Here is a 16,250-nt window from a genome sequence, read left to right as displayed (position 1 = left end):
GTGAAAATAATAACTCAAGGAGTAAAAAGCTGAAAAGAAATCATGGCATGGATATATTATATTCCTTAATTCCTTAATTTCTCTCTTAATAGGAAAATTACAGATAAAATGAAGAGGGAAAATCTGTGCATAAACACAGCATTCCTGTGACAAGTATTTTGCTTTTCTTGGCTCAGTGGTAACAATGTTGGGGCTGGATTGAACAGAATGGATTTCATGTGCCTCTTGTGCCATTTACCAGAGAGCAACTTCATGAAAATAAGTCAATCAACCTGTAATCATGTCAGCCTCACACTTCCTCAATTGCAGGCAGAAAATGCAAATGGTGAGCAACTAAATTCATGGGGGAAGGCAGGAGACAGAGAGAGAAGTAAGACAAAGTATGATCACTCTGGCTATATCACCCGTAAGTTGTGGAGAAATGAATTTCAGTCACTATAAAAGCATAAGTCATGGTGCATTAAGTTTCGTGTTAACCCAGAATACCTAAGTACATGCACGTACCAATAATCTCTCCAGCCGTTCTTTATTTAGGGCCCCTACTGGTTTACTAAGATCCCGGAAGGTTCCTGGATTTGACAAATCTATAATTAAACACATTTAAAAAAAATAATTAATTAGAATAAACGAAGCAAGCAAGCTTATGCTTAATAATATTATCCCCCTGAGCTGATTCACATGCACACATTTATTTCCACAAAAAAGTTCTATGAAAATTGGCACATCCATTAGATAGGTAGTATTTCTAATAGTTTATTTATATAGCTGTAAAGGTGAGAACTTTTGAGTTTTAAGTTAGCAACAGCCACTCAAGAGCAGTATCTCTAATTTGAAAATGCCCTGAATATTGACTTTTTAAAAAAAGACCTACTCTATATTCCAAACAACAAAAATAAATTTTAAAAGCTATTATTCATATACTAAGATTTACTTTGTAAGTTTGAATTACAGTGAATATTATTATTCTGTGATAACAGCATAATTTGAGAACTACCATGTTTCCCCGAAAATAAGACCTGGCCAGACAATCAACTCTAATGTGTCTTTTGGAGCAAAAATTAATATAAGACCGGTATTATTATATTATATTATATTATATTATATTATATTATATTATATTATATTATATTATACCCAGTCTTATACTAAAATAAGACTGGGTCTTATATTAATTTTTGCTCCAAAAGACACATTAGAGCTGACTGTCTGGCCAGGTCTTATTTTCGGGGAAACACGGTAGGGACCTGACTATTATCAGATAAATAAATTATCATATTCCTAGAAAATCTGTTATCTCTTTCAAGTACAAGGGTTCAATAAGTGAACTGAGAAAAGGAACTTATTGTCCACAATACAATTTTAAAATATTACAAAATAAAATTACAATATAATCACAATTTTTGTTAAAATAACGAGAGAGAGAAGTATATATACCACAAAATTAAAATGGCTCTTTCTAAACCATAATTAAAAAATTTTTAAAAGGCTACCTCTCAGTAATGTAATTATTGATGACTTTTATTTCTTTTTTGAATACTTAAGTACTTACTAAATGTTCTATCATGATAGAACATTTTTAAATGTGAATTTAAAAATAACATAATAACCTGAGATAATTTTCACAGTGAAAAACTAAAGTATTTCAAAACTTGGTATTTATGGGTAATAATGGTAACATTGGCTTAAAATCATACACATATTTTCTAGTCATGTCCTTTAAGAAGTATGTGAGTACTTTTTTTTTAGGATTAAAAAAATTAAGAGACAGTGGAGAAAACATAAACCACATATAATTTATATAACACTTATCCAGGATCTTCAAATAAAAACTGGCAATCTTCAGTAATAAAATCAAAATGGGTTCTAAGTTGTTCAAATATCACATTATAACTCTGCAACACAATTTACTCTCCTTTAAAAACTACGCTTTGTGGCATTTACCCAGTTCCGAACTGCAATAATCACTGATTATCCATGGAAATACGGGGTACTGGGACAGGTCATTGCAGCTGCGGTCGGCCAGGTTGTTGAGGTGCAGGAGGTACTGGTAGTTGGACAGGTGCCCCCGCTGCCACTGCAGCGTGTAGCTCTCTGCTGTGCGCTCTGCGACGTGGTGCTCTAAGGAGGAAGGGCCCTCAAGGTCACCACTGAACTTGGCTAACTTTTACTTAGCATGTAAAAACTGGATGCTTTAAATGTGGGCCCTTTGGTGCATTTTTGAAAAATACATTTTAAGAAAAATAAAAGTAGGTTACAGTTTGTTTTCACTAAACAGTCGTTCCATTAAGTATAACTATCTTGAGGATCCAGGAAGGAAAATTACTCAACATATGCTAGAATGCATATCATATACGAGTATATTAAATATATAGCATTGAACAAATATAAAAGTATGAAACAAATATACAAATATTACATGGTAACATAATATTTACTGTATTATATATAATCGATAATATGTAACTAACAAAGAATTTTTCCAACTGTGCTTGAGTTTTAATGCCTTTTAGAAGCCATGGCCATTTGTAAAAGCTTATTTCCTCCATTTGTTATGAAATCAAAACAAAGCAATCTTTTAGTTTTCTTTCAGACCTGGAAGAGATACACTACTGCTAATCTGTCAATGATTGTATTATTTATGCATGTGAGGAACAAGGAAACTGTTAAAGGAGAAAAAAGATATTTGGCAGGAGGACATGATTTCTCAAACTAGAAGAACCAGAAAGACGACCCCCAGAAATAACCTCAGAAAAAATGGAATCACAAATTACATGGCACCAAGGATAACTTTCCTTTCAAAGAGTACAAAATGAGTCAACTGTTCTATTTTGTTCAAAAAATTCTGCTTTCAACTTTTTATTGGCTGCATCAAGCAACTTATCTAACTCATTTGTTGATTCAATATTTATTCCTATTTACTTTTACTAAGTTTCTTGTCTAATCAGATACTAGGAAAGGGCTTTAAATATAAAAGCACCATCCTCCTCATTTTCCATTCTCAGAATACCTCAGAGAAAGTCTGAACAATCTTAGAAATAAGCTCAGAGAGAATGGACAGCTTTATAGACGGCAGACTTTTTAGGTCATGGCAAGTGTTTTGACTTGAGATTTTAGGACTCACCATGAAAGTTGAGTTTTTTGTTGTAATCTTGTTATAGTTAGAAAAATAAAATGAAAACAGTTAAATCAGGAGACAGGAGATAACAGTAACCTTGTACCAAAGCTATACTTACGCATTAAGTTAAAATGAATAGCTTAATACTAGTGAGAAGAAAAAAAAAATTCTAAACCTTCTGTAAAATAAAATGTGCTCCTTATTGAAAATAAACTATTCCTCCTTGAGAGGAAATTTCATTCCTAAGGGAGGACTTCATTATATATCTCATAAATGGTTTCACTGTACACTAGAACAGCAAACAATTTAAGATGGTATTAATAAAACCCTAACATCTATTTTTAAAAGTCATTCCATTCTAGTCATCTGGCAACTGGATAAATAAGAATAATTTAATTCAGCCATTGAACTTAAATGCTTATGCTTGAAAAGAAAAATATAGGTGTTTTTTCCTGATAAAGGTGGGAATGTTCAATTTTCCATGGAAGACTGAGGAAATATTAATTAAAAGCACATTAAGTCGCATGCTACCATACTGATCCCAGAAGGTTCACGTAATTAAGACCACAGTTAATGATCACAAACATATGACTGGATAACTCACTATCTCACATTGAAAAACTGAGTCTTGATTTTCATAAATTAACATTGTTTTCATAAACTAACATAAAACATGACTAGACATAAAAATAATCAGGGGAATTCTTTATAATCCAGTGAACTTGGGTGTTGTTAAAATACAAAATAAAACATTTAAATATATTTATCAAAAGTTTTTAAAACACATAATTGGAGTTTACCAACTAGAAGAAATAAGTAGAACCATAGGGAGGCAATTCTAGTCACCTGGAAACTTTGTACACAAGAACAATTTAATTCATTCAAATTCATAATTGAATAACCCATTCAACTAACTAGAATAACACAGAAAAAGCATGTTTCTTCTCTTATTTCCTATCCCAGTTACTTAGGAGTTGACTACCTTCATATGAACATATACAATTAAGTGTGAGCACCAAACCTAGATATGTGGCTATATAAAAATAGAGGTCATCTCTGTCTTGAGGGTCATAGAACTTCAGGTAGATGTCAGAACACAGATCATCTTCTGTGCAAAATACTTCCAAGCCCTATAAATTCAGAAAGATAAAAATAAAACAAACAGCATTTTATTCATCTTGCAATTGCAATAAGCTACATAAAAGCCTTTCAAATAAACATCTATATTTGTCTTGTATTCATATTCTCTCAGAATATATATATTCTGAATCAAATTTATAGCTGGAGAATATGAATACAAGACAAATATAGATGTTTAATATATATATATTATATATAATATTATATATAATATATATATATATCCTGAAAACAAGACTTGTTTTCAGGAGATATATATATAATAATATATAATACATATATAATTATATATATATATATATATATATCTCCTGAAAACAAGACTTGTATCTTTTAACTTTGCAAAATCCCTTTTGGTGTTGAATACTTTTATTGATAATAGCTTTTGTGAATTTAGTATTTTGAAATGCAAAATTGGCTGATCCATTTCTTCACGTATCTCCTTCAAACATAAATGTTTAGCTTTCTTTTATAAATTAAATGATTATCTCAACCCAACAAACTGATAATTGAATAACCCATTCAACTAATAACTTGCAGTTATACTTAAGAAAACTATGAGTGTTGTGAATGTTGTTGGTGAGGAAGAGATAGGACAGGAACAGACAAATGATGAAAGCAGAGTTGTCCTTGGTTCAAACACAGGCTTTCACCATTTACTAGTCAAGGAACAGAGGAAATTAACTCTTGGAATCTCAATTTCTTTATAAAACAGGATACCATCTGCCTCACAGGGATTGTCATGATAAATAAAATATTATATATAAGTTTCCTGGTACACAGAAGACACTTATCAATGTCAATTTCTTTTCTTTGTCTAACTGTATTTCTATATCCAAAGGAAGAGATTTTTAATAGAATGTTTCCATAATCCTCTATTAGCATTCGAAATAGGGAGTAGCTTTTTAAGTAAAACAGACAGGCAGACAGATAAATTTCATAAATATAAAATTAAAATGATGTGCTTAAAATTCCACAATGCTTTTGTAATGCCACAAGGTTATGGGTTAATCTTCGAAGGAAAAAAAATGAATTTATATTGATGTCAAATTAAAACACCTTGGAATCACAGCTTATGTGAGAATTGGTTTCTAAGGTAAGCATGTAAGACTAAAATAAGTATGAACATATGCTTATTGAGAGGAATGGTTGGAAGAATTGCCCACATGATTTAACTGGTTATTTTATTTATTTCTCTCTGTTACCAAGCTCGAAGGTTGAATGTAAGATAACTGAAGATACTGCAGCTCCACTGAAGAATTAATTTTGTACTAGCTTCCAGGTTTTACTTTGAGACATAGCTATCAACAGGGGGTGGCAAGTAGCACTACATTACCCCTGTATAAACCCAGAAACTCTGAGAACACTGGAATGAGAAGCTCTAGCCAAAAACATTTTGCAATAGCCCTCTTATGTGGAGAAAGGAGTTATTACTTTATAAATTTCTAGCTCATCCAAAAGAAAGAACAGCAAGATGCAGAGTCCATTTGCTTACAATACAACATACTTGTACTTTTCAGTCATGTCGTAGGTGTTTATAAGTCAATAAAACATTAGCTAAACTGAAGGTATGACAATCATTCACCTAGAACTGACATTCCATTTGAACTCACCAAAGGCATGAGGCCGTGCCTCCTTTTGTAAATGCGGCGGACATCTTGGAGTGTTATGCGGACCACGGGTTTCTTTAAAAGTAAAAAGACAATCTTAAAAGTCATCATTCTGACACAATCAGTTGTCCTTTAGTATTAGAAAGGGGGGGAAAAATGACCTAATCTTGCCTTCCCGATGTGTTACAAGTACATGATTGAAAAGGGAGATCTTAGAACAAGGCATATCTGGTTTTACATTCTTGTTTGCCCTTTTTCACTTGTTTTATGACCCTGAACAAATCCCCCTACTGCCATCTGGTACCAAAAAATATGGTAATGCACTCATCTGTCTTTCAGGTTATTGCAAGGCTGTTGAGCGATATGGAATATTAAAGGATTGGTATAGATAACCTCTCAGGAATTTTGCTGTCTTTTTATAGAACAAGTTTGCTTAGTACTGATCCATCTTTTTTTTAGATTCCTATCTTTTTATCTCTTTAAAAATTATAGTGTATTAAGGCTCATAAACAAGTATACAACAGGGCCTCTAAACTTTTTCTTTCTTTATGAGAAGGGCAACTTTTTTGCTTCTCTAGAGCCTTAAAATGCTAGTAAGAGAGAAATGAGGTTAGAAAAGGCACTGAGACTGGCTAAAAGGCGACAAGTTTACCTTCCTCCTCCTGAGTGGGAGGGATAAATGGAGGCTGAGACTACGGCACATACTCAGATATTTTTCCAGAAGTTTTTGACCTCAAAGCTACAGTAACAGTAGTGGCCACGCCAGTTTCTTATGCCACTGGAGAATGCCTCGGCAATGGGTATTGTGTCTAGCGGAGGGCTTGGCCAGTGTGCACCGCCACCTGGTGGGCAGAATTATTATAGCACCATCTTTCATTAGAGAAGTATCGGATGTTTTAGGGACCTGCAACGACTGACCAGCCCGGAGAGCTTCCAGGATACAGCCTTCTACAGCAGAAAACACTCCTGTTGTTTAAACTGCCCTGCCAAATGGCCCAACAGCACTATCAGAGTGTATTAGGAGTCCAGGTCTTTTAATGAACCACTCCAGAAAGGGGCCAGATCTAGATAAAGCAACAGATCTTCACAAGTTTTGGTGTAGCTATCTGAGTTCATCTTTACTTTCTGGCCTGGTGAATCTGAAGTCATTGTGAAAGAGAAAACTGTTTCTACCATCATAGTAAGAACATTACAGCTGCCCAGTCTCTGCCTGCATCTCTGAACCAGCTAGAAGAGCACCACTTCATACTGCTTTGTTGGGAAAGATTAGGACCTACTGATTTCGTTTGTAATTAAGGAAAAACAAGAAATACCAACATATGTGTACATATAAGCAGATATACAGAAGACATCCATTTCTTCTTAATCATCGTACATATTATGGGTCTCTTCCAGAAGTGCCTCCGAGCAGAAAGGTATAAACTCCAATGACCCTTTACTAAAACCGGGAGGGGCAGGGTTTCTTTTCTCAGCACTGAGAGCAAGTAACCCGAAAATGACTGAAAATAGATCAGAAGAGCTCAAACTCAGATTACAAAGGATTACATAGGGAGCTTGTTAAATACACAGATGCTGGAGGGAGTTGGGGCAGTAATTTTGATCTTCACCAAAATGTGAGAACACTGTGATGGTGAAGTCAAGTTCATAGGAAGGAGAACACAAGGTGAATGCTCCAACGCTAAGGGAGCTCTCCATCTGACCCTGCAGTCTTCACTTACCGGGTACCCATTGAGAGGTTGAAAATACAGGTTGGTGTCAGTGATGCACACGTGTCCAGGATTTGTCACCAGAGGTGTCACCATTTCTGCTTTGCATTCCATGTGCAGTTTTTCAGAAACACTTTGAAATCTGAGAATATGATTTTTCAGCAAAAAAAAAAAATCAGAAATCAATCTACTCTCTAGGTTTAACTTTATCTAAAGGAGCTACAGTGTGACTTTGCATAAAATTTGTATAAACACTGGTTTAATATAAGATAAATGGTAATATAAATTGATTGCTTAAATAAAACCCGCGTGAGGTGAGCCTCTGTAAAGCTCCCCTGGAATTTACAACTAATCGAACAACAAAAACTCCACAAAGGACTCCCTGCACAGCAGACAGGCAAGACAAAGAGGCCCATTACTGAATTCACCTAAAGGTGGGTGAATTGCGCGAGCGGGGGAGGAGGAAAGGGAGAAGTGTGGAGACGGAGCTCCGCGGGAGCAGGACGCAGACCTAGCTCAGTGCTCCGAGCTCGCTGCATCCCAGAACTACCGCAGCTGCAGGAGAGGGAAGAATTTGGACTGCTAGGGCTTTGCTTATGGCCCACAGGGCTGAGGGGGCAGCATATAACACGGCTGAACCCAACGCTCACGGCAGAGACTGAGGAAAAAAGGCTGAAAACGGTGGTTTAAGCCCGCACTGCCGAGCAGAGAATGGAAGCCTTAGGCACAGAGACTAGCAGCCCCCTCCCTCCCCTCCCAGAGCTCGCCCCGCCCCCACCTGCCCGGTGCTAGAAGTGGAACAGTAGCAGTGTCAGATCAAAAGAACAGATTATTTGCTGTTCTGAGAACTGTGGACCGCAGACAGATTCGCAGCCCAACTACTTCCAGCATAGGGGAGGGAGCTGTGGAAGCAGGACCGGCTGTGGTGGTGGTTGCCGCCATTGCTCTGGGCCACCTCACAACCCACCCGGCCCCTGGCCCCACCTATCTGGGCGGATCCCTGCAGGAGTAAACAGAACTGCTGAAACATACGGGCTCTGAATCAGGAGCTGGAAGAGCTTTGGAACATCAAAAGCTCTCCGCATACCCACTGGGACACTGCGCCCTGTGACCTAGATGAACTATTAACAGAGGAGAAGCCCGTCTGCCAGGGAATCCCCCCAGTGTGTGAGAAGCTGGAATAGTGCAGAGAAAACATAGCACTACCGTGTGAGAGAGAAAAAAGGCTGCAGTTGGAGAGAAAATAAAACATTCTACCAACAAGTAAACAAAACAAAGAAAGACCTCTTCCTATCAAACTGTTCCAGAAGCCACTCCTGTAGATGTCTAGGAAGAGAAATCATAAATCACAAATCATAAATCAAGTAATTGCCATGAATAACCAAGGCAACAAGACAGCTCAGAAAGAAAGTGGAAAGTCTCCAGAAAAGGAACTTAAAGATATGGAAATATGTGACTTAAATGACAGAGAATTCAAGACTGCAGTTCTGAAAAAACTCATGTCACATTGAAACTCTGAAATCTTTAAGCAGGAGAAGCACAAAGAAAACTATACCTTACACATAGGTAACAATACAAATGGTACGACTTTTCACAAGAAACAATGAACACCAATATACGATGGAACAAAAATCTTTTAAAGTAGTGAAAGAAAAACCTGTCAATTTAGAATTCTATAGCCAACAAAAAATACCCTTCAAAAATGAAGGTGAAATAAAGATACTTTCAGACAGACAAAACTAAGAGAATTCAACTTCAACAGAACTGCACTATAAGAAATGCTATAGAAACTTCTTCAGGGTGAAGAGAAACAATATCAGAAGAAACACTAGGTCCACAGAAAGGAAAGAAGTCACCAGAAAGCGTAAATACTTAAATATCTGAGTAAACAGAAACAATTGTTTTTTAGTATTTTTAATTTACATACACACATATGTATGTATCTAAATTCTTTAAAAACCTAATAACTTGGGCCAGCCCAGTGGCTCAGGTAGTTGGAGAGTCCTGCTCCTAACACGGAGGTCACCTGTTGGATTCCCACATGAGCCAGTGAGCTGCGCCCTCTACAGCTAAGATTGTGAACAACAGCTCTCCCTGGAGCTGAGCTGCCATGAGCAGCTGGAGGTTGGGTGAGCTGCCATGGGCTGCTGTGGGCTGCTGTGTGCTGCCATGAGCGGCCAGTGGCCAGCATGAGTGGCCCGCAGTCATCGTGAGTGGCCAGCAGCCGACAAGAGTTGCCGTGAGCTGCTGTGAGTGGCAGAACCTACCACCGGTGACCGACTGCCTCAGCCAGGGGGAATGCAAGGCTCCTAACACCAGCATCCGCCAGGGAGCTGGTCCTACACAATTAGACTGAGAAAAAACAGCTTGAACCGGGGTGAGAGGGGGAGGTGGAAGAAGGGGGAAAAAAAGAAAACCTAATAACTTTTTGAAGCAAAAATAAAAACACTATGTATATGGGTTTTATGGTATATGCAGAAATTTAATAAAAGACCACAAGATCACAATGAGCAGGAAAAGCTAAATGGAAACTGTGTAAGGTTCTTGTATTGTTGTAAAGTAGCACAATATAATGTGAAGGTACACTATGGTACAAGGTGTATATTGTAATCTCTAGAGTGATCACTAAAAATGACACAAAGTGGTACAGCTACAAAGTCAACAGAGTAGATAAAATGGAACACTTAAGAATACTAGATTTACACAAAAGAAGGCAAGAAAAGAGGATCAGAGAAACAAAGAACAAACGAGATGCTAAGAACAACTACTAAGATAGTGGGTTTAAACTATGTCAATAGTTATGTAATTATAAATGAATTAAATATTGCTATTAAAAACCAATCATTGTCAGACTATATAAAAAGCAGGACTCAACTACTATATAAAGTGGGTGTTTTTTTTGGAAACAGAAGAAAGACACTGACAGGTAAAAGTAAAAAATCACACAATCACAACACATAAGAAAACTGGTGTGATTTCATTAAGAGAAGACAAAATAGACTTCAAGACAAAGAATATTAAGGATAAGGAGGGACATTTCATAATGATGAAGGGATCATTTCATTAAGAAGACATTACATATCTAAATGTATGTATACCTTATAACAGAGCTTTACAATACATGAGGCATAAATTGACAGAAATAGGGAAAAAATAATTATACAATCGTCACTGTCAATTTTAACACCCATCTCTCAGTAACTGATAGAACAAGTCAACAAAAAAAATCAATAAAGTATAGATGATCTGAACCATCTTCAACCAACTGGACCATTTATAGAACATTATATTCAACAATAGTAGAGCACACATTCCTTTCAAAGGCATATGAAACATCCACCAAGACAGACCATATGTTAGGCCATAAAAAAAAATCTTAAAAAAAATCTAAAGATTGAAATCATATAGGGTATATTCTCTGAACCAAGGTAATATTACATTAGAAATAAGTAATAAAATAAATTCCTCAAATCTGTGGAAGTTAAAAACATATTTCTAAATAGCTCATGGGTTAAACAAGAAATGACAAAGGAAATCACAAAATATTTTTACATGAATGATAATGAAAACATAACACCAAAATTTGTGGGATGCAGCTGAAGCAGTGCTTAGATATAAATTTATGCTTACTACTTATACTATAAATAAAGGTCTAAAATAGGTGATCTAAACTTTGTTCATAGGAAGCTAAAAAAAGAACAAGTTAAACCCAAAGCAAGTTGAAGGATGGAAATCATAACAGTGGAAATCAATTTTATAGAAACTAGAAAAATAGAGAAATATTAATAAAGTCAAAAGTTCGTTCTTTGAACAGGTTAATAAAATTGGCAAACCCCTGGCAATAGCAAAACTTGACAAATACAGAAAGATTTAGAGCAATATCTCTCATGAATATAGATGTAAAAATCCTTTACAAAATATTAGCAAAGCAATTCCAGTAATACATGAAAAGAATAATACATATACATCATGAGAACAGGTTAACATTAAAGTATAATTATTTGAAGAAAATGCAATGTATACTTAGAAAGCCAAGAAAATCAATGAAAGAAAACATGAGATCAGTAAGAATATAGTCTCTTGGTCCGTATGGGACACGAGGAAGGTACCTATCACAGCTTGAATGGTCAGGATAGACTTTCCAGAACTGACAGTTAAGCTGAAATCAGAAGAAGGAAGAATTAGTCAGGTACAGAAGAGGAAGGAGGCTGGGTATCCTCAGCAGACGGGACATGTAAAGGCTCAGAGCCCAGAGACCACATGGCACCCTCGGGAACTGCATATACTACAGAGAGCTGGAGCACAGAACTCAAGGGCAATGGGCGACTACAGTAGTGAACCAGCGCTAGAACAGAAGCGGACTGTGTGCCACCTGAGACTTTTACCCTGAAGGCAACGGGAAGTCTTGGAGTGTTTAACAGACAAGTGATACAATTAAGTAAGTTCTGTAGAAAGAACATATTGTAAAAGTACACTAGGTGCAGTGGGGAAAAGAGACTAGAGAAGGAAAGACTGGCGTCAGGGAGAGAGCAAAAATCTGTCAGTGTTCTGAATGGGAGGTGATGGTGGCTCGAATGAATGAGGCAAAGAGTGTGAAAAGACAGAAGCTGACAGACGAGCTCTTAGGGAACATTAGTCAACAGGCCTTTCTGACTGACAGAGGTCAGGATGGAGAAGGCGAGGAAGCGTCTGGCGTTGCCCCTGCACTGAGGTGGGGCCGTTCCCTAAGACAAGCAAGTTTGGTGTGAGGAGGACAGCATCAGTTTTGGACATGCTGAACGAGGCAAACAGATGATGTCCACTGCTCTTATAATCAGGAAACCAAATAACAAAATCATTAAAAACATACCTGTTTTTGTCAAATGATGTTCTAGCCAAACGTGACTGCAAAATTGCTGTTATCTATTAAAACAGAACCATTTAAAAAGTATGGATATAAGTATTTATAAGTAAAATATCAATACAATTTAATTCATAATAAAGACAGATTTTTAGAAACTCTTACCATAGCAGTTTGGTCCCCTAGTTTGTCAAGGCAGGACGCTCTGTGAAGCTACAATATTATAAATATACATGAATTTATATTTCTCTCAGATGATATGAAGTATTTCCTTAGAAGCAATGGAAAACAGCAATCATTCTGTTACTTAGTAACAGTTAAGATCGCTTCTGATACATCTGCTGCTTCTTCCTAATATATAGTTTTCAAATTCAACATAATCAAGTAACATCTGTTTCATATTTATAAGACATTATGATTTCAGTAAGATGTATAAATATGAAAATTAAAGTTTCTGCCTAAGTTTGCTTTGGATTCTCTGCCCAGTAAATGCCTGAGTGAGGCACTAGCTTACCTGAAGCAACGTCTCCACAACATCTTCCACTTTCCCTGAAACATCCAATTCAAAGACATATTCCATTTTTCCCTGAGAGAGAGAGAGAGAGAGAGAGAGAGAGAGAGAGAGAGAGAAGCATTATGTTAAAACACGTTGCTTACAGAGCATTTGCCAATCCCTAGCTGCATTCCGAGGGCCTCTGCCTGGCATGTCCTCCCTCACCCCACCCTGGAATGAGAGCCTCAGGGGATCAGAGTCTACGGGATTTAAGCCAGATTTATTATGCCCCACCTTCTGCTAACTTTGGGCTTAGTTTGCTGTTCTTTTTTTAGTTCCTTGAGGTGTATATTTAGGTTTTAAAATTTGAGATTTTTCTTCTTTTTAACATAGGTATTTATCACTTCCCTCTTAGTACTACTTTTGCTGCATCCTGTAAGTTTTGGTATGTTGTGTTTTGTTTTTCTTGAGATATTTTTAAATTTCCCTTTAGATTTCTTTTCTGGCCCATTGGTTGTTCAAGAGTGTTGTTTAATTTCCACATACTTGTGAATCTGTCCTCTGCTATCTGTTAAGCCTTGTTTTGTGCCCTAACATGTGATCTATCCTGGAGCATGCTCCATGTGTACTTAAGAAGAATGTGTATTCTGCTGCTTTGGGTACAACGTTCTCTATGTGACAGGTAGGTTCGCTTGGTCTGTAGTGTTGTTTAAATACTCTGTTTCCTAACTAATCTTCTGTCTGGATGTTCTATCCATTCTTGAAAGTGAGACATGGGTAATGATAGTACCATCAAAAAAAGGAAGGAAGGAAGGAAGGAAGGAAGGAAGGAAGGAAGGAAGGAAGGAAGGAAGGAAGGAAGGTCGGAAGGAAGGAAGGAAAGAAAGAAGGAAGGAAGGGAGGGAGGAAAGAAGGAAGGGAGAGAGACATGGAGGGAGGGAAGGTGGGAGGGAGGAAGGAACAGGGGCATGAAGTCTACCTTATTGTGTTGCTGTCAATTTCTCCCTCCAATTCTGTTGATATTTGCTTCATATACTAATGTGCTCTGAGGCTGGGTGCATATATATTGTGATGGTTATTTTTATGGGTCACGTGCTCCACTCTTCTCTGCTGAGCTGTATTGGACTCTGTCTGCTATAGCACAGGACCTCAGAGCAGCAGCATGACGCCCAGCTCCTTCTTGTTTTCAGTGGCCCCCTGGCATCCAGACTATGCCGGGTCCTGTCAGTACTCCAAGACAGGCAAGACAGAAGCCAGTGCCTCAGGAAGCCACCCCGAAAGTCAGAACATTGGACATATGGTCCAGTCTTGTCTTTCCCTGCCCAGGGAGAAGTTGCAAGCTGGGAGTATCCTCCCAGTCTCATGGCACTATGCTGAGGGGGGAGTGCGGTAAAAGAATGCTATGAATTTTCCTACTAGCTTCAACGAGGCTGATTTTATGGTAATCTGCGGTGCACGGGCTCTTGTTTCTGAATTTCTCACAAAGGGCATTGGTCCATGTTTTGTTGAATCAGTGTCTCCGTGAGAGGAATGAGGGTCGGGGGATTCCTAATCTGCCATCTCTTACTGTCGTCATTGATGTCACTATTCCCCCCTTTTTTTAAAATCTGAGAGTCCTTTAGTTTTCTTTTTCTTTTTTTTTTTTTTTTTTTAATTAAATTTATTGGGGTGACAATTGTTAGTAAAATTACATAGATTTCAGGTGTACAATTCTGTATTACATCATCTATAAATCCCATTGTGTGTTCACCACCCAGAGTCAGTTCTCCTTCCATCACCATATATTCGATCCCCCTTACCCTCATCTCCCACCCCCCACCCCCCGCCCCCGTTACCCTCTGGCAACCACTAAACTATTGTCTGTGTCTATGAGTTTCTGTTTCTCATTTGTTTGTCTTGTTCTTTTGTTGTTTTTGGTTTATATACCACATATCAGTGAAATCACATGGTTCTCTGCTTTTTCTGTCTGACTTGTTTCGCTCAGCATTATTCACATAGAAACAAAAGAGCTTTCTTTGCTTCAGACCACCTCAGTCATTTTCTTTTACAACATTTTTCAATGGACCAAGTGCAGCTTTGCACTTCAGGTGGTTATCGGGAGAGCCTTTAGAGGGAGAGAACCCCAGGCAGTGGTTCTTGACTTGGTGTGTGTGGGGGGGCTGTCCCACTAAACCCATGGGCCTTTCGCCAATGTGAGGAGGTACTACACAACAAAGAGGGGAACAGTGTAGCAGGGGCATTTAGTGGGTGGGAGCAGGCTGTAATATAAGGGAAAGCAGCACACAATGAACTACCCTTCCCAAAATGCCAACAGCACCCGAGAGTCATGAAATATCAGTATTTAGTTTCTGACTAACCGGCACATGCAAATGTTTCTTGTACATAAAACCCAAAGGCCCCTGCATGTAGTCTGTGCGTCCCTAAGCTGCTGGCTGAGAAACTACATGCTGGCCTGAAACTCGAACTGAGATTCAGCTATGGGACTGTGTTTGCCCAGAAAAGGGTGACTTTTCCTACTCACAGAGGTGTCGTTATAAGGAGGACTGGCCCTGTCTCTAGGTCCTGCAAAAACTCTCTTGGTAGGAGTTACCCCTTCACTATGCATTAAGCTGATGCATAAAGAATGAAATAAAATGCAGAATGGTTAAATGTGGTCTACGTTTACCTGACAAGTCCTGGATAACCAGATATTGTATTCAAATCTAGTCATAGCTTCTACCCAATTAAGAGAATTTATAAATTATTATTGAGCTCTTAAATAAGGGTATTTTATAACCTATAAGTATTTCTCAAACATTTTTAAAAGTAAATTCTCAATAATATCCAGTAAATAATCTATAAATGATGTACATTCTGATTTAAAATTTCAGTCTAGTAATTTAGGCCTTATTTCCCTATTAAACACATTTTTTTTTAATCAAAAAGTTCATTGAAATCTCTTGGGCTTAAAGTGTGTGGCTCCCTTGGTAATTTTGTTGTAACTGCTAGGTAACAAGCTTTTAAATACCTATTATTAATATATTTGATTAAAGATGTTAATAGAGTCACAAAATCTTACTCTTTAAATCACTATATTAATTGCTGAGAATAAATGAAAAGCTTTACTTACCCTTTCTATTTTATATGGCGCAACAATGTTGTGTTCTTTAATGAAATATACCTAAGAAGGACAAATCAATACTTGTAAAATAATTTAAAATTTTCATAGTAATGAGTAGCTATAAAGTAGGAAATTATGAATTGAATTTAAATCATTGTTATATAATCTCTATTTCCAAAGCACTTGCATTAATATTAGTATGGCTTTAAGGTTTTGATGTTAAAATAACAAATATTCTATTAAAAA

General features: G+C 37.1%; 1 protein-coding gene across 2 annotated transcripts in view; it reads right to left on the bottom strand.

Annotated features, from left to right (window-relative positions):
• The window catches only part of NSMAF (neutral sphingomyelinase activation associated factor), a 54,869-nt gene that overhangs the window by 16,180 nt on the left and 22,439 nt on the right, over window positions 1-16,250 (bottom strand). Inside the window, exons 6-14 of one of the 2 annotated variants that reach the window (XM_019756949.3) lie at window positions 16,014-16,064; window positions 12,926-12,997; window positions 12,577-12,624; window positions 12,421-12,473; window positions 7,584-7,713; window positions 5,869-5,940; window positions 4,137-4,245; window positions 1,942-2,118; window positions 505-584 (exon numbers count right to left, since the gene is read on the bottom strand). In XM_019756949.3, coding sequence (XP_019612508.1) covers window positions 505-584; window positions 1,942-2,118; window positions 4,137-4,245; window positions 5,869-5,940; window positions 7,584-7,713; window positions 12,421-12,473; window positions 12,577-12,624; window positions 12,926-12,997; window positions 16,014-16,064 — 792 coding nt within the window. The remainder of the gene's footprint in view (window positions 1-504; window positions 585-1,941; window positions 2,119-4,136; window positions 4,246-5,868; window positions 5,941-7,583; window positions 7,714-12,420; window positions 12,474-12,576; window positions 12,625-12,925; window positions 12,998-16,013; window positions 16,065-16,250) is intronic. The other variant, XM_074318974.2, reaches the window with a different exon arrangement.

Source organism: Rhinolophus sinicus, chromosome 7, assembly GCF_057876585.1.
Source record: "Rhinolophus sinicus isolate RSI-liver-muscle chromosome 7, RSI-T2T, whole genome shotgun sequence".
Lineage (NCBI taxonomy): Eukaryota > Metazoa > Chordata > Mammalia > Chiroptera > Rhinolophidae > Rhinolophus > Rhinolophus sinicus.
Note: the sequence above shows the minus strand (reverse complement) of the source record. Positions and strands in the feature narration are given on the sequence as shown.